This window comes from Taurulus bubalis, assembly GCF_910589615.1.
Source record: "Taurulus bubalis genome assembly, chromosome: 16".
NCBI lineage: Eukaryota > Metazoa > Chordata > Actinopteri > Perciformes > Cottidae > Taurulus > Taurulus bubalis.
This window is the reverse complement of record NC_136604.1, coordinates 13847041-13871176: the sequence shown is the minus strand read 5'-3', so window position 1 is coordinate 13871176 and position 24136 is coordinate 13847041. Positions and strand designations below refer to the sequence as shown.

General features: G+C 39.4%; 1 protein-coding gene across 1 annotated transcript; it reads left to right on the top strand.

Annotated features, from left to right (window-relative positions):
* Positions 1-1016: 1016 nt before the first annotated feature.
* calcr (calcitonin receptor) lies at positions 1017-23709 on the top strand (the record flags this gene model as incomplete). The annotated part of the gene is made up of 16 exons (XM_079231658.1): positions 1017-1104; positions 1366-1473; positions 4154-4264; positions 5914-6024; positions 6241-6353; positions 8951-9116; positions 9196-9306; positions 9515-9627; positions 10613-10704; positions 12766-12892; positions 17541-17694; positions 18402-18462; positions 18641-18707; positions 18866-19084; positions 19690-19731; positions 23488-23709. The coding sequence occupies 16 exons, from the start codon at positions 1017-1019 to the stop codon at positions 23707-23709; spliced, it is 1905 nt and encodes a 634-aa protein (XP_079087784.1).
* Between the last annotated feature and the right edge of the window lie 427 nt (positions 23710-24136).

Below are 24136 nucleotides of genomic sequence, written 5' to 3'. Positions count from 1 at the left end.
TGCTTTCTTTTTTGAGCGGTCTTGTCACTAATTCAAGAAGATGAATGCATTTTAGTCGGCAAGGAGAAGCCGTAACATCTTTTTTCTCATCTGTTGATATTGGTGGTGGCCTAGTGGTCGTATGTATGACGTCATTTACTTCAATGTTTGGAGTGACATCATATGTACGGCTGCTAAACTGCTACATGGGACATCAGCATTCTCACACAGTTTTCTTTTTTTAATGTTTTGCCTTTTGCAAGAGTTTATCAGACAGGTAAGAATGGTATTTTGGTCAAAGAGACAGTGACAGGAGGTTATAATCTGAATTATGATAAAGCTTGTGGTGAGAATATCACAGGAAATGTATTAACGTTCCTCAAATGATTCATTAAATGCAAGTGCATGAGCCTGACACTGAGAGGTTTAAGTTTTAGCCCCAAAAAATGTGCTAGATAAATCACACAAAAATGGGCTCTTTATCCTTCATTGGGCATTATCAAAATCAGCATTTCACACTCCAGGCTTCTTCATTACTAATGTTACCTCTAAATACAAACAATAGAGCAGAGATAACATTCATTTGAAGAAAATAGGCTGCTTAACTTCTTTTGTGAACTCCAAAACACATTTTAATGAGTTACATGAACAGTGAGTGACTTTCAAAGCGAAGTGAAATCCTCATCAGATCAGCTTTGAAGATGCTTCAAAAACCCTGCATGCTTATTATTCTTCCTTATTTATCTTACATAAGGGTGCGTGTCTTTATCTAAGCATGATGTAACTATGAAGTATTACAAATGTATATATCATCATCAACCAAGATAATATTTATGCTTTATCCTTGACCGTTAAGGAAATGTAGATCAGAACAGAAACCACCACCTCCCTGTTTACACTATACTGGGTTCCAAGTCAGTACAAACATGTTTTCTTCTCCCTTTCTCTCACTTCTCATGCCACTGTTGTCTCCACAGCGCAGGGTGGTAGGAGGCACAGAGTCAATCTCAGATCCATCACTCAGGCCTGGACATAGCATGACAGATGGACATGGTCAGATGCTGAGCATGGGTCAATATAAATGTCTTGAGCTGTCCCACGAAGACCACCCAGATAACAGAACCGGTGAGACTCATGTCAAGGCTTCGTATGGCCAAATGGATTACCTTTGCCAGAGCATCACAGGTGTAATGTGTTGTTCAAGGTAATGATAATGTTGCCAGCAAGGGTTCAACTGAGCTGTTGTAGTGGAAGCTGTAGCTGTAGGGAGCGTATGTTCCTCTGACGTACACTTACACAACATAAGAAACTGAAGACACAGAAAAATGTGTGTTTGTAATAACGTAGAATAGGCATCACAATTTTTTTCGCCTTTTTCTTTCCAAGGTACCTTCTGTGGACGCATGTGGGACGGCTTATTGTGCTGGGATGAGACACCAGCTGGGACGTCTGTAACACAAAACTGTCCAGATCACCCTGACCTGGAGCCAACTGGTAAGAAAGATGAGCCCTCCTCACACATATACACAATGACAAGCTCCCTGACGTTTTTAATTCCAGTTCAGCAGGCAACACAGAAAGCGATCCAATCTTCTGTTTGTGATGGAGGTCAAAGGTCTTGGGGCTGATTGCATGAAGAAAAAAAGGCCAACATGGCCAGCATAGGGCTTTAGGAACCTAGGAGGATTTTATTTTGTATTTGATGTATAACAGTCAGGGTGAGAGATGATTTTGAGATTGTAGCAAATCATAATTCAAGAACTACAGATCATGGTTACAGTAACATAATGTTTTAATAATATATAATATAATAATATGAATAATATTAAACTCATGATTGGCATGAGCTGTTATATACATGCGTCATGATCACTGGCTCATCCGTCAGCTTTGTGGCTACCAGCTTACTAGTAACTCCCAATAAAATATATTATTTATTACTCTGCTGATCCACCACTCCAACCTCCTCCTTATGTGTAATGTCCACATCTGTATTAAGGAGGGTTGAGTTCTTCAAGTAGAAATTGTGATGCTGCTCAGATTCTTTAGATTTGTTCTGCCCCCTCAAACAGCACTACATCTAACCACAGTATATAACCATTTACTATACATGGTCAATTCCTTATTGCAAGTGTCTCCAACTAAAGTGCATAATGTAATTGCATTGTATGCATCATGTCCAAAGCAGATCATTATTTATGTTGAGCTGTAAGTGACTATTTCCTCATTTAATGGACGATTTTGGGATCAATCATTACAAAAAAACGGCAACCTGCCAATTTCTCCGACATTAAAATAATCACTTTGGTCCTGACTCAAATATCTCTTTAACTATTTGGTGACTGTCAAATGTGGTACAGATATCCATTGTGCCCAGAGGATGAATCATAATAAAGTCATCGAGCCCCATCAGCAGGTCAACATTTTATCTTATGCAGTGACATATCTCAATACCTACTGGATGGATTACAGGCAATCGTGGTTCCAGATGATGTAATGAATTCAATGACCTTGGCTTTTTCTTTAGTGCCACCAGCTGTGCATTTTGGGGTTTGAGGTAATTAAGTTGAGATTTGATTTTGTTTATTATTTTGGTGAATGACCAAATACCTGCAGAACTACTGACATTCCCATCAGCCTCAGCTGTACTAAGTGTGTATAATGCTACATTAAGATTCTGAACATGGTAAACATTTCACCTGCAACCTCAGCCTGTTAGCATTGTGTCAGCATGTTAGCAATGCTTAGCATTTAGCTCAAAACACTGTTGCTGGCATGGCTGACTCTTCGTCTTCTTAACAAACGGAGGAAGACTTACACAATAATGAGTGCAAAGGACAGCTAGAACAAAATATGTATAAACAAGATACAAGTTAAATCAATGTGTTTAATCAAACCGTCTGAATAAAAAAATATTTATTTATATTGAAATGGACTCGATTATTCAATTTCAGTCTGCGGTATACTACATTATGAGTCTTTTTTTTACATTGTGAGGAATGCATGGCTCAATAATGACTAGTTGAAGTAATCCAGAGTCGAGTCATGTCTGATTTAGGAGATGCAATAAGATGGGGTGGGGGTCTGAAGGGTATAGAGAGAAAATAAGAAGCAAAGAAAAGAGGGCTTACAAAAAAAGACAGGAGTCAGAGAGATGAATGGGGAGAGAGAATATGCATTGAAGAGAGAGAAGGTGTTTTTGTAAGACAGGGCTCATAAAGGATATTCCCAAACTGCCTGTGATGTTGAGAGTCCCCTCATGGCTCCTTATTTGAAAGCTGATGCTGCTGATATGAGGCTTCAGGGGGAGACGTACAGTTGGAAGTGGATGCCGAACAGTTGATGATCTGTCGGAGAAGACTAAGCAGTCAGGCTACGGATGCTGTTGTCAGGACGAATATGATCGCATTCTTATCCCAGTCATGTGTCTACAGTACATGTGGTTTAAGCCCAACATCTGAGAATTTGCCAGAAGATTTTTCCAAAGAGGGTATTTTCTGTTTGACATCATGTTTGATGATGTGTGCCAAGTTAAATTAATCACAGTTGTGACGGAGTAAAGAACATAGACACAACTAAAACAGAAGCAATAATGTGCCAATAAGTAATTTGATATATGGAGCTTTCAGGATAACCATGAATGATGAATTATTCTGTTGTCAAGCTGCTGCGAAATAATCACATGTTTTGTTATTCTTTACAGAAAAAGCAACCAAGTATTGTGCCGAATTGGGAAACTGGGTCCAGACTGGGTCCACTTGTAAACCAGCTTCAAAGAACAAACTAAAGGTATTTGGTTATTGGCTTTTTCCCTTAAAGTAATGGAAGAACAAGATGAAGCTACTCAGCGTCCCTGTACACTCATTTTCATGCTGAACTTCCTTTTTTTTTTATTCTTTGAAGGAAGTCCCCCATTTTTTAAGGGATGCTGCTGGAGAGCCGACCACAAAGGCCACAGAAACAAGTGGTGTTGTGAATAAAATTATCCTTGAGAACGAAAAGAAATGCTCCGAAAAAATGAAGCAAGACCCATCTTATGACAAATCAGGTAACACTCATGCCTAACTTTGATTTACCGCCAAATCATTTTATTATCTATCAACATGATTTGTACATGATGAGTAAAAACAGTACACATAAGATGCCTGTAAATATGTCTTTGTTGGTGTTACAGGGCTGTTCTGCAGTCGTAACTGGGATGGCTGGCTGTGCTGGGACGACACTCCAGCGGGAACCAACGCCTCCCAAAACTGCCCCAATTATTTTGGTGACTTTGACCCCAGAGGTGAGCAGAGAGACAACGGCGCTGTTGCTCTGCTGATATCTCGTTAACCCTCACATTTCTGATTCACCTTTAATCCTCTGTTGACTGTATTTAAAGAAACTGGACTTAATCACATAATTGTCCTTTACAGAAAAGGCGACCAAGTACTGTGAAGAAGACGGCGAGTGGTTTTACCACCCAGAGTCCAAAAGGATTTGGACCAACTATACACTCTGCGCAACCACCCATGAGAAGAGACTGAGGGTAAAGTATTGTTGACGAAATAAACTTTCCATTGTGTATTTATTATACAGACATGCACATTTGTTCACTGCTGCAAATTCAAGACATGTGGCACTCTCAGCAGTAGTAGATTAATAGATACATGTTTCAATGCTCAGGCCATATACAGGATAATTATTATTACTACTACTACTACTACTTTCTCTTTAGATATTGCCAAATAATTATACCATCGTCTGACATCACTCCTCCCTATTGAGATGTTATGTCATCGAAACAATTATTGTAGTTTAATTTGCCCAAACAGTTTGACCCGCAGCTCTGGCCACCAGAGACTATTGTTGAACAGGAATTGAGTCACACTTTTGGTTAATTCTCCTTTTTTTATTCTTTTTTTGTGTGCAGAAACTGAAAATGCTTGAGAATGAATACACGTGCCTCCAAAAAATAATTCGAAAAAATGTATTTATAGTGTCTGTCATTGAAACCTAAAGTTATTTGAACTTGGATGATTGATTAATAAAACAGTGATTGTGTCACGACCGGGTGTGGTGGGACAGAGACTCAGGTGCAGAGGAAATGCAACAGGAGGCACGTTTTAAGGGAAAAATCAAAAAGGTCCTTTACTTGTCAAAGTAAATACACGAGGGAAACAAAATGTAGTCAGGAAACAGATACTCCACAGGCTTGACAGCGATGCACACATGCGAGGATACAAAGACAATCTGGCAGGGGACAGGGGAAAGCGGGGGAGTATATATATGAGAGGGGAAACACAGGTGTAGGGCATTAACAATCAAGGGACACACATGGGAGTGGCTGGGGGCAGGTGAAGGGAATGAAAACAACCAGGAGACACACATACACAATTAACAGGGTGTTACTGATTGACAAGCAAAATGAGCAATATCAGTTGTGATTTGCTAGGCTAATATATAAATATAATATGCAGAAAGTAGCACTCACATAGTTTATTTGGTTCTTTCTTTCACTGTCAACCAGAGAGATACAGGACAAGCATATTCTCCTAAAAGTAAAACATATCCAATTGTCTGTCATGATTTTTTGCCCATAGCCCCACTGCTCATTGCTCAATCCTGACTGATCATGATTTTGTGTGTGTGTGTGTGTGTGTGTGTGTGTGTGTGTGTGTGTGTGTGTGTGTGTGTCACTAAAATGAAGGCAGCCACGCAGCTCTCAGAAGACACTGATGTTGAGTCTGCGGATGAGGCCACAGTCAGCCCCATCGTTAACCCAGAAGAACAGGAAATTGCGAGAAAGAAAATCCTTGACAGCCAGTACAAATGCTTCGAGAAAATGAATCGGGACGTACCGTATAACAAATCAGGTAAAGATATTTTCAGAGAGACTCATGGCTCTTCTCCTCACACAATGTTTAACTCTCTGTTGCTGTGTTGGTGATGCAGGGCTGCACTGCAATCGCAACTGGGATGGCTGGCTGTGCTGGGACGACACTCCAGCGGGAATTTACACCTCTCAAAACTGCCCCAATTATTTTGGTGACTTTGACCCCACAGGTGAGCAGCAAAACTCCAGACTGTCGCCTGTTTTAAAGGTCTGCTGATGCATGATGAATCCATCTTTGTTGACCGTTTTTCAAGAACTATAAAATATGAATTGCTTTGAGAATTAATTATTCACCATGGCCAACATAACCTAAATGAATGGACACCATTGTATGAATGTGAAAACATTTGGAGAATATGCATGTATTACTTAATTGTTACTTTCAGAAAAAGCTGCTAAGTACTGTGGGGAGGACGGGCAGTGGTTTCGACACCCGGATACCAACAGGACTTGGTCCAACTACACACTCTGCAACGAAAACACTAAGGCAAAGTTGAAGGTAATGTATCCTCATATACTGTCCTAATGCATCTAGGATTTATTGTACAGATTAGGATTCTTGGTCATTAAGCTTGCCAATACCTCTGTGGTTTTCTGCAAATTGATTACAAAATCATACAAATGTAGTATAAACATATATCGTCCTAGTTATTTCACAGGGTCAGCCGTACATAATTAAAGATGCAATTTCCATTCCTGAAAGGAATATGTGCAAATACTACTAAGGAGGGAAAAAGGCTGAGGCTGGAAACATACTGCATTTTTTTTAGTGAAAAAAAAAAATTGTATTTATAGTGTCTGTCATTGAAACCTAAAGTTATTTGAACTTGGATGATTGATTAATAAAACAGTGATTGTGTCACGACCGGGTGTGGTGGGACAGAGACTCAGGTGCAGAGGAAACGCAACAGGAGGCACGTTTTAAGGGAAAAATCAAAAAGGTCCTTTACTTGTCAAAGTAAATACACGAGGGAAACAAAATGTAGTCAGGAAACAGATACTCCACAGGCTTGACAGCGATGCACACATACGAGGATACAAAGACAATCTGGCCAGAGGTGTCAAAGGTATTCACATTCATTACTCAAGTAGAAGTATAGATACTAGGGTTTAAAAATATTTCTGTAAAAATTGAAGTATCCACTCAAGCTTTTTACTTAAGTAAAAGTGGAAAAGTACTGGTTTAAAAACTACTTAAGTATAAAAGTAAAAGTAATGTAAGGGGAATGTTTTTTTTCCATTAAGGACAAACTCTTAAGCCTCTCAGGGGCCTATAGTGCACTACTCCACCTCCCCCCCCCCAAAACAATCATTTTTATAAAGGCCATAATGACTACAATGTTTTAAAATGTTATGTTGAAAAATGTGGGATGCACTAGGCTACCCGTTTCAGCTGCATATATGCCCATTTAAAATGATCACATTTTATTACAATGCAAATACATTAAAGTACCATATGTGTACTACTGAGCATTAACATGCGTTTCATGGAGCGGAAGACATGATAACTAATTGCCTATAAGTATTGTAATAGTGCAAAATAGGCGGCGGCGGCGGCGACTCCGACACAAACACTTAAAGCTGTGGTTCTCAAACTTTTTCTGTAAATAACATAATTGTGTGACTCATCTGTGCTTTTATAAATAACAGAATAAAGAAAATTGCAATCACTTTCAAGTAAATCAGATTGCCCCATCAGACAATGTTTTGTGTAAGTTCTATCTGTGCAAAAAATAACTCATATTTAGTTACTACTAAATAGCTCATTGTGGAAAACAATAAGCTTTAAAAAAAATTTGCCAAACAAAACAGAATGAGTGCAGATATGTGATCCCTCACGTTGTGTCAGTATTAGTGGCTGCAGTGAACAGCTTTCCTCCACACATATGTTATAAACGAGGTTGTAGATTTGATACGGCCTCTCTCAATTCATGCTCAATATTGAGCTTAGATTTGTTTTTTTTATTTTGAGAAACGCAACAGCAAGAAAAGACGAGCTCACGGAGCTCACGGCGTCGCGTCAAATCGCGCATGCGTAACCTGTTAACGGCGTACCGTGACCATTTACCCGAAAGTACAGGCATTTGTCCATGTATTTATTAATGACTTAGTTTTATATCCGTGAACTTTGTACTTTTGTAATATGTGAAGCCAGCGGCTCATTGTTGGAAGAAGACACGAGCACCGTGGCTCGTTTCACCCGAAGCAGAAGAGCTGCTCCGGGTTCAGAGAGCTGTTCCGGTGCGAGGAGAACTCCGGTTGCTCCTCGCATGAGAGCTGCTGTTGCATCTTCACCCTGGAGCGTTTAAAACGCAGATATAGCGGTCTACTTTTCACGCGACATATTTTTCGACGCTCTCTGTCCGCTGGTGTGTGTGCTCAGCGTTCACCTTTTTGTATGTGTGTTTTTGAACGAGTGAAAACAAACCAAAATGAAATAGTAACGAGGCTATTTTTTAAATGTAGGGAGTAGAAAGTACAGATATTTGCGTGAAAATGTAAAGAGTAGAAGTAAAAAGTCGTCTGAAAAATAAATACTCCAGTAAAGTATAGATACCCAAAATTTCTACTTAAGTAAGGTAACGAAGTATTTGTACTTCGTTACTTGACACCTCTGAATCTGGCAGGGGAAAGCGGGGGAGTATATAGATGAGAGGGGAAACACAGGTGTAGGGCATTAACAATCAAGGGACACACATGGGAGTGGCTGGGGGCAGGTAAAGGGAATGAAAACAACCAGGAGACACACATACACAATTAACAGGGTGTTACTGATTGACAAGCAAAATGAGCAATATCAGTTGTGATTTGCTAGGCTAATATATAAATATAATATGCAGAAAGTAGCACTCACATAGTTTATTTGGTTCTTTCTTTCACTGTCAACCAGAGAGATACAGGACAAGCATATTCTCCTAAAAGTAAAATTTATCCAATTGTCTGTCATGATTTTTTGCCCATACCCCCACTGCTCATTGCTCAACCCTGACTGATCATGATTGTGTGTGTGTGTGTGTGTGTGTGTGTGTGTGTGTGTGTGTGTGTGTGTGTGTGTGTGTGTGTGTGTGTGTGTGTGTGTGTGTCACTAAAATGAAGGCAGCCACGCAGCTCTCAGAAGACACTGATGTTGAGTCCGCGGATGAGGCCACAGTCAGCCCCATCGTTAACCCAGAAGAACAGGAAATTGCGAGAAAGAAAATCCTTGACAGCCAGTACAAATGCTTCGAGAAAATGAATCGGGACGTACCGTATAACAAATCAGGTAAAGATATTTTCAGAGAGACTCATGGCTCTTCTCCTCACACAATGTTTAACTCTCTGTTGCTATGTTGGTGATGCAGGGCTGCACTGCAACCGCAACTGGGATGGCTGGCTGTGCTGGGACGACACTCCAGCGGGAATTTACACCTCTCAAAACTGCCCCAATTATTTTGGTGACTTTGACCCCACAGGTTAGCAGCAAGACTCAAGACTGTCACCTTTTTTAAAGGTCTGCTGATGCATGATGAATCCATCTTTGTTGACAAGAACTATAAAATATGAATTGCTTTGAGAATGAATTATTCACCATGGCCAACAGAACCTAAATGCATGGACACAACTGTATGAATGTGAAAACATTTGGAGAAAATGCATTTATTACTTAATTGTTACTTTCAGAAAAAGCTGCTAAGTACTGTGGGGAGGACGGGCAGTGGTTTCGTCACCCGGATACCAACAGGACTTGGTCCAACTACACACTCTGCAACGAAAACACTAAGGCAAAGTTGAAGGTAATTTATTTCAGAAAAAGTAGCCTGCTCTCATAGATCTACTGCATGGTGGTTACAGTGTGACGACTCAGCATTATCTTTGTTCTCATATTTGGAGCATTAGGCCGATGGGAGAAAATGTGGAAACTGGAAATACTGTATGTAGTCTGACGAAGTCGCCCATAAATACTCTACGACACACCAACATTAAGAGGCCTTTTTTTCTCCCAAAAACACATTCTCCACAGATTAGAGCTGGAAAGAAACTCGTAAGCCCTCTGTTCCTCCGGCTATATAGTTATCATAAAACACAGGTCTGGCATCGGGGTCTCCCTACAAATAGCCTTGTGTTGACACCATCACATATTAACAGCCTTCTTATCACCAACAGCACCAGGCTGCTCTAACAAGCCATTAACAATGTTTCCTACATGGAAACCAGAACAGGAAACCACGGAGCTCATTCCATTGTTTTGCTAGAAGGGACATCAGAGACCCACTGATATGCACTTACTTTCTTACTGTTATGTCATCTCTCTAGTTTATATTGTTGTTGCTTCTATTGTTTGTTTCTACCATGTACAGTGCCTTGAGTACTTTACAGTATTTTAACAAACAACGTTGCACCTTTCAGCTGTAATGCAAGAGGTCATGAATAGATGGTCAGCCGCTCCATCTGTCACCACAGAAACTTGATCTTTGCTCAGCCTCCCAGCTTCAGGAAATGTCTCGAATAAACAGCCCCAGCAGGAGGATCCCAAAGAGAAATAAGCCAAACTGTCCACGACTTTTGTTTTCAACTGAGATGTAAAACCATTGGTGTAGTTTTCTGCCTAATTTCTCTGGGTTTATCAAAACTGAGTCTTTGTGATCTCAATTTATTGTCACCAACAGCAGATTATCGTTTATTTATCGTTTGTGCATTTGGGGAGTTCATATCGACCTAAAATGCTGTTTTTCCAATTAGTAAAGCGACATGTTGTCTCTCTCTTGTTTGTTTTTACAGTCAGCGTACATCCTGTTTTACATGGCAATTGTGGGTCACGCTTTATCCATAGCCTCCTTGCTCATCTCTCTGGCCATTTTCTTCTACTTCAGGTAATGGATTCATTGGTAATTCAGCTGCAAATGAAGGGACTGGTTTGATGATGCACATTGCAATGAATGTAATACATATATAGGATACTTATTCAAGTAACATGATCTAAAAGTCTTCTCAATTAATGCAATTAATACTCAGTGTTACATTACAACTCAAAACAGTAATAAGACAATTATTAACATCTCAACTACTGTCACAAATGAGTGCAAACTATCAACTTGAAAATAGTTATACTGCTTCACTGACTGTAATTTATACACAACTTAACTGTCGCTAATTTCATGCCAACTTGGTTTCCTTGTGCTGCACATTTATTTCATGGATATTTAGGATTCAAAAGAGCTGTGACGTCCATTGAATCGTTTGGTGCTTTGCTTTTGTTAAAAACCTGCACCTGAGCGCATTGCTCATTAAGGCTGTTTAAATCCGACGAACTGCTTAATCCCAAAGGAAAAAAGTGCACAATTAAAGGAGATACTTCTGGTGAAATTAAACTAGAAAATAGTTTTAACAAGCGGATAAAGGGAAGAATGGTATAATATTCACTTAATGTTTGTGAAATTTGTGAGAAACCTGAGAAAAAAGTTAGCCGACTGAACAATGTACTGTATATACTTTAGTAAGGAAGGAAGGAACTCACTCAGCATTGTTTTTAATGATGCAGTAAGGTTTATAGTTCTACAGATAAAGAAAGCTGAATATGGAGCGATGGGTAAAAATGTGTTTTATGTTCTGTAACAATATTTGGAAAAGTGTATTTGTTGGCACGGTTGTTCATGAACGCTGCAGTTGTAAAATGTGACATGGTGAAGGGTGTTGACCTCCAGCCCAGCTGCTATCCCAAACCGATCTTGTTCGAGAACTTGAGTTTGCTGCACAGTTTTATACACACTCGTAAATCTGACGGCCGTGTTTAGGGCAGGTGTATTACTGCAAAACCCCATGACCCGCTGGGAGTCAAACTCCTAAATCGGCTTTACAGAAACTCAGCGGAACATTCTCAATTCATCAAGTTCAAAGTCCCGACAATTAAGATCTCAATAAAGTAACAAAGTTATTGGCTTATAAAATATTTAATATTTTTTTTCTTTTGAACCATGACCTATTTATAGCTAAAACGCTTGAAATATTGGAGGCTTAGGATGTATTACAAGATCCAGATGTGAAGCTTACAGTGGTATGTGATTCTGTACAGCTGCACAACTCTGTTATTTACAACTCCACATCAACACTGTCAGGATTCCCAGATAAAAATACTCCAGCTTGCCGTGGAAAAACAGACTTGGTTGAGCGGCGCTGAAGATATTAGGACCTGTGATCGTCAGAAAAACGCTGCTATAAGGATTCAGCCTGTTTTGACAGAACATTTTAGATAAACCCTGTGTATATAAACATTCAGCAGTTCCTTTTATGTCTGGAGCTCAAACCAAACTCTCTCTCTCTGTCGGCCTCTGAATAAGTCAGTGAAAATGTGAAGTTGTATAAGCCGTTTTCTCCTGGCTTGAGGAAATGTAACAATTGTGAGTCTCTGGATTTTTTATGGCTCAACAAAGATACAATTATCCATGAGCAATACAAGGATATAGCTTCTGAAACTGTAGAAGATGTTCTGAGCTACAGTGCATTTGATTGCTGAAATTAGAATTTCTGAATATGAATTACTTGACAATTTTGATTCTAATAAATATTTTCACTTTGAATGTAAAGCATGTCATTGTGCTAGGTAATGAGAAGCTCCCTTGGGATCCATAATGCATTATTTACTAGCATTTTCTGGCATGTTCGGTATAGAGCAGTTAGAGGCATCTTGACTTGAATAATTCTCTAATGATCATCAATCATTTCATATTTTACAGACTGGAGCAACATTTAACAACAGAATTAAGATATTAGCCGGCCAGTAACTTTTTGTCCTGTTTATGTCATCAGCTGTAGCACGTTTTTGTCCAATTTAAATGTTGTGTGTCAGAAGATAATTTATTCCTAATTTGTAGATGGTCTTTTTGTGATAATCACCTCATGTCGCAAAGTCAAACATGACTTCGCTCTTCACACAGGAGTCTGAGCTGCCAACGGATCACCCTGCACAAGAACCTGTTCTGCTCTTATGTGCTCAATTCAGCCCTCACCATCATCTACCTCGCAGCAGTGGGCAATAATCCTGAAGTGGTTGGCAGAAACCCGGTGAGTACAGCCTCTGTTGAATATCTACCAAAATGCTACTTTTAGCACTGCCATACATCCATTTATTTAGGAGAAACACAACCAATAATCCTAGTCTGTTCGACTATCTAAAAGCTAACATGCGCACAACATCAATGCTAACCTGCTTGTGTTCAGCGGGTATGTTTACCTGCATGTTAGCCTATTAGCATGCTGATATTTGCTAATTAGCACAAAACCTAGTACAGTGGAGGCTGACTAGAATATATTTAGTTTTGCAGGTATTTGCTCATAAACCCAAGTATTGTACCTGATAATGGCACAAGAGGAGAAGGCATTGTAACAGTATTACAAATCATATATTACTGTCTTAATAACATTTTATAATGCAATATTTGTAGAGATACTTCAGTCTGGACCAAAGTGGTGGACCACCTCTAGAGTCAGATGCTAGCATTGCTAAAACAGTTCATCCCTATGTTCCCAGGGGCCTGTGTTCACACATACATTTGGGTATCTAGATCAGTTTGTTATGCCTAGATCTCAAAACCACAAACACCGCCACCCATCTGAGTATCTCTACCCTACACTTGAGAATTGAAAGGTGTACCATATTTTACTCGCATGCCAATCAGAACAGACTGAGCTTTTTCGAGAGGGGTCAAAGAGACAGGCGTTAAAATGTTATGTTTCAGACAGAGATTAAATCAGGTATATTCAGACGGACAGTTTGAGAGATAATTAGTTTGTTTTAACATTAAAGCATGGAAAAGTGTTCTAGTAAAAAAACACATGTCCCGTTTAATGTGTCATATTAAGAGGATATTGAGCTGGGGAACACTGGACCCTGCAAACATAGAAACGCTCCCCAAAACAAGCTTTTTTAGCATGAATACAGTGTGAGGTGGAGGATTAGTTCCACTATCTTGAAATGAGATACAAATGCATTCACAATGTATACTCAACTGTAAAAAATGTAATGTTAAAAAATACAAGGAAGAATTTCGCTGAACTTTTAAAAATTGGCAAGCCAATGTAAGTAAGCTCATTTAAAATGGAGTTGCTCTACAGTTTAAATATTTAAAAGTTTGTACAAAAGGCTTTTAAGTATCCTAATTACGATTTAATCTCACTATGGCATATATCTTCACAGTGTTATTCAGTTAACAGACAGTTTTTGCTCTTCCACATTCTCCTTTCAAGACTTTTGGAGCCACACTGAATCCATTATGTGAATTCTTTGAAACCCCGAGATCTGCTTTTGTAGAGATGATAAATCTGTCTCGTAGGAATGCCTTAGTATCGGACCTGAACATAAATTCACGTGTTACTTTTCAAGAACCACTCCTTTTTGGAACTGAAAATAAATAAAATCTGTTGACTCTGCTTCTTAAAAGTTGTTATTGGAGAGTGTTTCCAAAAAAGTATCACGTCTTTCCTTTTTATGGTGAACTCAATCAAATGAAACAGGTTACAGAAGTCCAAGTTGAAAGTGTGTCAGAATATTGCATACAAATACCGTCATCCTTCGAAAATGTTAATGTGCAAATTCTAAAAACATGCACGTGTAGGGATCCTATCATAAAATAAGAGAACATCCAATGATCAAAGTGCCCTACAGAAACAACATATAGGATTTTAGAGGTTGGCTTGCAGTCAATACAATCCATGAGACCCCAGACAGCTTTTAGCTGGACTATCTCTGGCGTGACAAAGTATAGAAACCTACAGGAGACAGTGGAGGCTTCAGCTGTTTTGGGGTTTTATGCTGTTTCCTGCTGCTGCTTCTTTTTCATGCATTCACCAAATCTGTCTGGGTCATCTTGACTGCCGTCTTCACTCACATCCCATATCTGAGCGTATCCAAGAAGCAGCCAGGCATGACAGCCATCACTATCGGTGTCAAGATATGTTGTGTGCAAATGGCTCGCTTTCAAACCTTTCCTCCTCGCCTTTTGTCGAAAAGGTTTGTGTCGAATCTATTACTTTCCGATGTAGAACTGTCAACTTGTGCCAACTTGCTGCAGCATGTCAAAACACAATTGGTTACCGTGGGCCCAATTTTCAAGAGGATGCAGAGAAAGAAATCAAAAGCACCATTGGTTGGGATATCTGTTGAAATGTAAAGCTGCCAAAGTGTGCCTTGTGCGCCTTTTTTCTACGTTGGTGATTTAGAAAAGATGGATCTTTTAATTGTGGTGGTGTGGTGATACAAAGTCTGGTTTAGCCTGCCAGCAATGTTGGGGGAGTGAAGCTCCAAAGCGTATGTCAAACTAGGGAGGAGGCAGAAAGCATGAGAAACATCTACATGATGTATAGCAGCTTGATTTGTAAACCCGAGCTGTCCAGAACCGGCCAGAATAATGTCGGTAACTTTAGACAAACCTCCGTTAGCTGCAATGAAAAACCTTTGTGAAGTAGAAAAGTGCATTTGGTAGACTGTCTGTCTGCAACGACCACCGCTGTAATGTGTGATTAAATTAATACAAACCACAACTGCCCCCTGTCTGGACAACAACCATATTAGACTCACAACACATGAATCCTCATTTACATCTGTGCAGCCTCTGCATGGGCTCTGTACAACTAAACTGCAGGTCACTGCGTAGCGCACATGCTGACTGTTCAGCATTTCCTCTGTAGAGAAACGTTTAGTTCGGCAGCTGTGTTAATTTCCCTAGCTATTTGCTGTGTTAGCTGTATTTGCTATGTTAGCTGTATTAGCTGTGTTAGCTGTATTAGCCCTGTTAGCTCTGTTGGCTAAACATATGGCAGGACTGCCAATACCTAACTAGCTTGTTGCCTACTGGCATGAGAAGACGTGCTCTGTTGTAATCAGCGCTTTGTTATTTTTGCCTTTGCTAATCAATAGTTACACATACACATACTACATATATATATATATATATATATATATATATATATATATATATATATATATATATATATATATATACATGAATACATACTGTACATACATACATATATATACATCTACAAGCTCCTTACCCTTGTGTGCAATTCAGAAGCACACACATGCACACATCCAAACACATAAATCTCCTCAGGCTACGTCTGGCGGAGATTATTAGTAAAAAGTGATTGACCTAACTCTGCACGCTGATACGAGTCCATGTCTGTTACAGTGTAGATTCCTCAAGTGGAAAGGGGATGTAGGGAACTGAGGGAGAAACATATGGCTAAAGGTTTAGAAGTGAAAAATTGTTGTGTGTTTTGAGCTAAGAAGACCCCTGAGGGTAGCTGTTAATAGTAATGCCAGCATCTTTGAATGATACTATTGTGGCCGCACGCATGCTCTTTTTACACAGGACTATAAACCATAAATCCTGATATATATATATATATATATATATATATATATATATATATATATATATATATATATATATATATATATATATATATTATATATATATTATATATATATATATATCAAGATCTTTTTTGCAAGAGAGACCTGACAACAAATATTCAAGATAATTTAGTCACATGAAAACATTACTACATACAGAGATATAAATTAAAACAATCTTTAAAAATATCAACATGCATAACTTTGTGTCTCCAACTTTAATTAGTTTTGTAGTATATTTGAGTATAGTATATGTGAGCAGCATAATACATGAAACCAGTCTTCCCCAGTTGAGTTGCCATTAGGAGCATTGATATTTAAATCTATTCTGGGAAGGATGGTAATCTCAGCCATTTAGACAGCAAAGCCTTGTAATTAAAAACACGTATGCTGCTGCATTTCTAATGTCAATGATGACTATCCAATGTTGTGATCGTTCTCGAAGTAAGGAAGCATAAGGGCACTACAACATTCAGTTGGAAATTTACAATTATTTGACAATAGATGAATATCAAAGGTGCTAATATTGATCATTATGGGACAACTTTGCCAGCTGATTTGAAACCATCAGATGTAAGCAGAATCAGCAAAACATGAAAAGAAGCTTATTTAACAAAATGTTGTGCTCCATGGTATCAAAAGGGAATATAAAAAAAGTACAGTATGGTTTTGTGCTTGACAGTTTGATAATGTGCTTTTTGAATAATTACCATAGTCTCAAGAGGTGTAGCAATGTACTTACAATTTACACATACCTAAATTGTTTTTTACCACTTTCAGGCATTTTTCTTTTTTTTTCAGCAACATAATCCAAATTTGCGGGAGGTCATCTGAGTTGGGACGAGCAAGTTGAAGCCAACAAGTTAAAAGTTAAAAAACATGCCTCCTTAACAAATTTAAAAAAAATAGTCTCAAAATGTCTAGAGGCATACAACAGTATGTGAAATTACCATACTCTAATATATTTTTGTGGAAGAAAGGTTATTTTTAAGAGGAAAGTTTTTTGAAAGGACATCAGTAAAGGTTTATTGGAGCCAGTGTGTAGAAGTCGTCAGCTGATTTACAGTTTATGACACAAACACAAGCGTCTTTGTAATTATAACATTAGTAGACTGTACATTGTAATTTACAATTGTAAAATTGTACTAAAAGTAAAAACAAAAGTATGCTATTTTGAACACAGTGGGCCTTTTTGTCCTGCTGAGATGATTGTCAGGAGTGTTTAAATTGAACTTCAGAGGTCTCATTTTATATAGACAAAACAAATAAACTTTCCTGTTTTGTCTCTCTCTGCAGGTTGGCTGTAAGGTGTTGCACTTCTTCCACATGTACATGCTGGGCTGCAATTATTTCTGGATGCTGTGTGAAGGCATCTACCTGCACACGCTCATCGTGGTAGCCGTGTTTGCAGAGGAGCAGCACCTGCACTGGTACTACCTCCTGGGCTGGGGTGAGTCCGTCTGCATTTGATTCAAACGTATTTGCAGTTATAAGACTTACTGAAAACAATTCAACAAGACAGAACACAATCTAGAAGCCAGAATGTATTCGTTTGAACCCAATCCTCGTACAATCTTTCAACCCAGACATGCTGACAGCTGAATTGGCCATCTTGTCGCTTAGTGCTGTCCTATTTTTCAGCTTGTTCAAAGCAAGAATAATCAATCATAATCAATAAAATTGTAAGGAAAATCTTGAGGAGTGTGTGTGTGTGTGTGTGTGTGTGTGTGTGTGTGTGTGTGTGTGTGTGTGTGTGTGTGCGCGCGCGCGCAACTTAGGTCCATCTGTGGCCGATATGCTGCAGTGCCTCAATGGTGTCTGAAAATGGACCACATGGATTCATGTGTTTATATCCAGATGAAAAGTAAAAACTAGTCCGAGCCCAAACTCTGGATTTTGACATAAATCCAGATTCAAATTTCACTAGACTGTTACAGGAAATTGACCATGTGGTGTTGTTTTTCTGGCTGGAGCAATACAATTACAATAGGAAAGCCGATCCACTGTGTTTCAGCCTTCCCAAGAATGTATACGGTATTTGTGAAGGAAAAAAAACTGACCAAGCGAACCACAATTTTTACTGTTGCATAAATGACAAATGAATTTCCCTAAATTCACCCAAGACCTCACATGTCCACCATCTTTTTCCCATCCAAGGCTTTCCTCTAGTGCCTGCATCCATCCATGCCGTAGCAAGGAAAAAGTATTTTGATGACAAGTGAGTAATTTTCCAGAAACTTCTACAAATAAACAGTCGATGTTTACATACGTGCTCATCTGTGTGTGGCAGAGGGCGAGAGCGTGCAGATCCCTACACGTGCATGTTTTTGTATGTCAGCGTGCATGTGTACTTTGGGCCGCAGACATCACTGACTGATATGTTTTTCCTTCTGTAGCTGTTGGATGAGTGTGGAAACCCATCTGCTCTACGCCGTCCATGGTCCCATAGTGGCAGCGCTTCTTGTAAGTCGGCTTATCCACTGTTCCAGAAAAATACATTTATATTGTTGGTCCATTATGCTGGTAGTAGTTATAATTCTTAAAACATGAAATATTTGAAAATAAATATGTTTGTTGTTATTCTTTTCATATGTATTTCTTCTTTTTTTTACTTTTTGCAGGTGAACCTCTTCTTTTTACTAAATATTATTAGAGTTTTGGTGACCAAGTTGAGAGACACACACCGGGCAGAGTCCAATATGTACATGAAGGCAGTGAGAGCCACCTTGATCCTCGTGCCCCTGCTGGGAATACAGTTTGTCATTTGTCCCTGGAGGCCAGAGAACCGTCTAGCTGGCGAGGTCTACGAGTACATCATGCACATCCTCATGCACTACCAGGTAGGTATTCAGCCGACAGCAAAGTGCTGCATTCATCAGAATGTCTGTTAGAGCACCACGTAGAAGCTGAGTTTAAACGAGAAAGAAAAGAAGAAGAAGAAGAAAAAAATGCTGCTTCACTGCCCTTGTGGGTTGAGGTATTTTGCACATCTGGTAACAACTCAATCAATAATAATGGAAAAGAACATCAGTATCAGGATGCAAGCAGGAAGGATGCTTAACTCAGCCCACAGGTTCTGTCAGGCTTGAGATTTAGATGTTAGACACCCATAAAAGCCTTGTTTTATGACTCGTTGTGATTGATTGATTTAAGTCACTGCTGAATTGCATTTTAAAGAACCAGTTAGATGCTCCATTTACTTTATTTAACTACCAGTTAGGCACTTAATTAAACAACAGGAAGGCAGTCCATGAAATCCCACGCAGGCAATCTGTTCATTCACTTACATTAGGGATTTAATTGTTCCAACAGATACTTTCTGTACTTTACTTTTTCTTTCAAAAAGCGCTCCTATTGTGAAGTTGTTGACTTACCTTACTGCTAATAAAATGAATTGCTTTCAAATTTTTTAATTTAAATTATGTTCATTTGCTTTGCTTCTAAGGGATTACTGGTGGCAACAATATTCTGCTTTTTCAACGGAGAGGTAAGCCTTCCTCATTTATTTATATGTATTAGCTGTTTGGCTTAGCAAAGGAAGAGTTCGGCATTTAGGTACTTCGTGCTAAACTAAGCTAACCATCTCCTGGCTCCAGCTTTATATTTAGCAGAAAGACACGAGTGATAAAGTATATATCATTTCTTGTAAGTCTCAGCAATAAAGCGAATACATTTATGATTCTCTAAATGTTCAACTCTTCCTTTACGAATATTGTATTCTGGAAAAGTAAAATATTTGGTGCCATGTATGATGAAATAACGCTGAAGCTTTGATTGAGCAATTGCCATTTTATGGAGGTCAACCTGCACATGTTACTCTTGAAGCTGTTAAGCCATGAAGCAATACAACTACTCATTACTTATGACATAAGTTTGAGATATCAGACTCCATCAGGCAAAACATTTTTAGATTATTTTTTTCCAGGTCAGATTTCTGGCATCTTACATCTGTGCCTGATGACATATCAAGAAGTGACCCAAACACTGACTCACAGTTGGGTTTTGGCATTAAGTACTCAAGTAAAACAGTTGTAACTTCACAAAGATGTTACATCTGCCATAAGTCCAGTTGTAACAGGTTATAAAGCATTGTGTTGCTTGTCTCTTCTGATCGAGTGCTGCTGCAGTAAAAGCTGAAGGGTCATATCAGGTGAAGAGAAAGACAGTTTATAAATGACCGTGTGGTTTCCAAGCCCAGCTGGAAATTGACTCTCCTTTCAAGTCCTCCTGTCAGCCGTTTTAAGTCTGTCAGCAGCTGTCTGACTGCGAGCATCCTGAACTTGGATCAAACACAAAGGAATGAGCTAGATTTCCATTAAAGCTCAGACCTAAGGTTAATGATGTTGTGGAGGCCTTGCAGCTCCATCGACTAATTGTGTGACAGATGCTTTCAAACCCAACTGTCTCCGCAAAATAATGCACCAACAATACGTGCTTGTAAGGTTAAATTTGACATTTTTAGCAGGTACCCATGGTGGTGTGAATTTCTACAGACAGATCAGGCAATTATAGACAACCTTTCTGTGTTCAAAACTAATATGATATTAAAATAACAAATTCAATTTTACGCCAGTCAAAGAGACAATGAGGCTGTTTGAACGGGCAGAGACAGGGTAGAGATGCATAAACTGACAGAGCAGCACATTTAAATACTCGGCACGTCTGGAACAGAGGAACAAGCAGTGGAGTTCAGCCTGGAATATAGGTTGAGTATTAGCTCATACATGAGAGGAGAACGCCTCATCTTATTCGTAAACAATCCAAACAATGTATGGAGTACAAAAAAATGTGTAGAGCATGTGTTAAAAGGACAAATCCACTTTCAGAGTGATGTGGGGTCAACTACCACAAAGGGAATAGGAGGGTTTGCTTGCTTCACCCGCATAATGACCAATTTAGTTCCCTTAATCAGGACACGGGTTTCTGGGGCTGGTTTCAAATCTGTTCTTTGATGTAAAGGCCAAACTGCACAGACCTGCCTTGTTCCCCCAATGGACCCATTGTGATATCGGGTCAGTGAGACAAACAGTTCGCATGCTGTTTTTGTGACATCAAGCAAGACGTTCTACATGCAAGCTGTAAGCCCATACTGCTCTTTTGTCTCATTAGAACAATTACTGTCATAATTCCCATCATTAGATCATTAATATACTCGCAGTAATTACAGTAGTGTTTGAGTGAAACAGAATATAACGATTAACGTTGCATTGCTGGAGGATTGAAGCTGAGGTTTCTCTTCTTAGGAATTCAAGTTCACACACAGTTCTCTAATCAATCAGTCAATAAGCAGATTCTGTTGAATTGATTAGTTGTTCAACAGAGTCAACAACATTCTTGATAATCAATCATTGATCAAGGCAGAAAGTCAAACATTCTCTGGTTGCAGCTTTGAAAATGTGCTGTGTGTTTCCATTTTATGACACTACATTGACAAAACAAAGAACACATTATTCCTAAAGCCCCACATCCATCTTACAACCATACTAGCTTCTAGGCAGGGCCGGATTGACCCGTAGGGGTCGCTGAGCAACACCCCAACACACACACACACACACACTAACACACACACACACACACACACACACACACACACACACACACACACACACACACACACACACACACACACACACATTACCCTAACCCATAATGTACAGGAATCAACTAGTATTTCTACACTTCAATACTTCCCTGTCCCAGGTTTTTTGTATGTTATAGTGATTATTTTGTTTTTTTTGTCAAATTTATTTTAACGATATAATCGCATACTAGTAACTGAAATATTGAAGATTTAAAACAATTTGACACAGGGCCCCATTTAATTTTTTAAGTGTGCATATTACCAAAATTGCAGCACAGCTGCAGGTTAAGAAAATGTCACCACTAAAAAGATGCTGGTTATTGCTAGTTTCTGTCTGAAAACTGATTCTGTTCAGAAATGTAGTCAATGTATCATTGACTTTAAAAAGAAGGACAATAATTAATAAATACAAAGATTGTAATTTTGCCATTTCTTTCTTTATTAAATGCTCAGCAGTTCTCTCAAGCCTTTCGGCTTCTGGAGGGGGAAAACTTTGTTTTTGTCATTCTGAAGTTTACTAAACATCTGAAAGGGTAACAATTTTACAGGGGAAATAAAGGTGCTCAATTAAGCATTCAGTGCATTAATAAAGCAGCAAACAACTATTATCTATGTACAGATATAGTGTAGTAATGTCCACCCGAGTAGAGAATGAAGTCACTCTTCCTCTGTAAGTGTTGTTATCCCAGCTTCTCCATGCTTTGTTGACATAGCCAAACAGGCCGCACATGCCTTTAGTGCATGTTAGTGCACGTGAGCGTGCCCGACTGGTTAGCTCACGGCCGCCGCTATGCGCAGCTCTCATATGGCGGTTACAGCTGACAACGAAATCCTGACAGAAAGCACCATCAGGAAAGCTTAGCGCCCACCCTCCAGTTCTCCTCAGGTAAACACTGTTAGCTCCGCCATTGTTTGCACTGTTAGCACTGTTAACTGCGAGCCGCCAGCTCAGTTGTCTCCATGTTGAGACATTTTTTTCTTTAAAAAAAAGCATCAGCAGGTATCTCACATTTGGTTGGTCCATTTCACCTCAGCAGATAAAAGGTCAATATTTGTCTTGATGCCTTTGAATGGCTAATGAGAATATTCCTCAAACACCCCATGAGCATTTGTAGATTACATATGTACTGTGGGGGAGAATTTAAATGTAATTACATGATTAAATAATTAATGTATAGCTGAATATAAATTGCACTGATTTCCCTTTCAAAACATGATGATCTCGCCATGTGCACAACATTCCAAGAAATGTGACTTTGGTGAATATTCCAACAGGCTTCTGTTAACGTGACTGAAAGCTGAGTGATCTACATATGCTGCAGCAATTATGCTTGAATCAATTAAGATCACCGTCAGTTGGATTAATATTGTCATAAAATGGTGTTTACATGGGCTGTGTCTTACGCATATTCCACTGTAACCGCGTTTTGATTGTAAATCCGTCTGGTAGAATCATTTGATGGTCAAAGTAGATCAGAGAAGCAAAACCAAAAGGAAGTTTGGAGAGATGTGTGTGATGTGTACACGAAACGTAGCTCAATGTGACAGCAGTGAGATGTGATCTTTATGCAAAGACAAAGGTTTTCACAGTTATATGAGAGATTATGAAACTACCAAGTACATTTTCATTGTCTCTTTTCCCCGTGTTTGTGTGTCGCTCAGGTGCAAGTAGTTCTAAAGAGACAGTGGATGCAGTACAAAACCCAGTGGGGTCAGAGACGAAAGGACCACTGCTCAATGCGCTCCACGTCCTACACAGCCACCTCCATCTCTGAGGTACCCGCCTTCATGTACCACCCTGACTGTGCCAGCGAACACTTGAACGGCCGCCACTCTGAGGACTCTGAACTGGAGTCACTAAAGGCAGGAGAGACGTACGCTTGAGCCACTGAGCCACAACGGAGGATAAAGAGTGTGGCGTTGGGAACAGCTGACGAAGAGCGACTGAGCAACGGAGATGTACATTAAGAGAGGAAAATCCAGATTGCCCGCCATATCTCAGTGATTCAATCTCAGAGACTGACGCTGGTTGGCTCACCCCAGGATGATGACACAGGTCCTGATAGAAAGAGCTCATTGAGATGGAGACGGATTAGCTTCAAGGCTGACTTTTCATGTTACTTTACTTTGCTGTTGCGGCTGTTTTCTGAGAACTTTGATGTCAAGAACTTGTGGTATGAGACAAGTGCTGCTTCTGACGTGTGTCACTACCTAAAGCTGCTAAAACTGTGTGATGGAGGCTTGTGCTGAGAGAAATAACTGTGATGAAGGTGTCAGTGAGGAGGGTCGTTGCTCTGATTTACATGCGGTA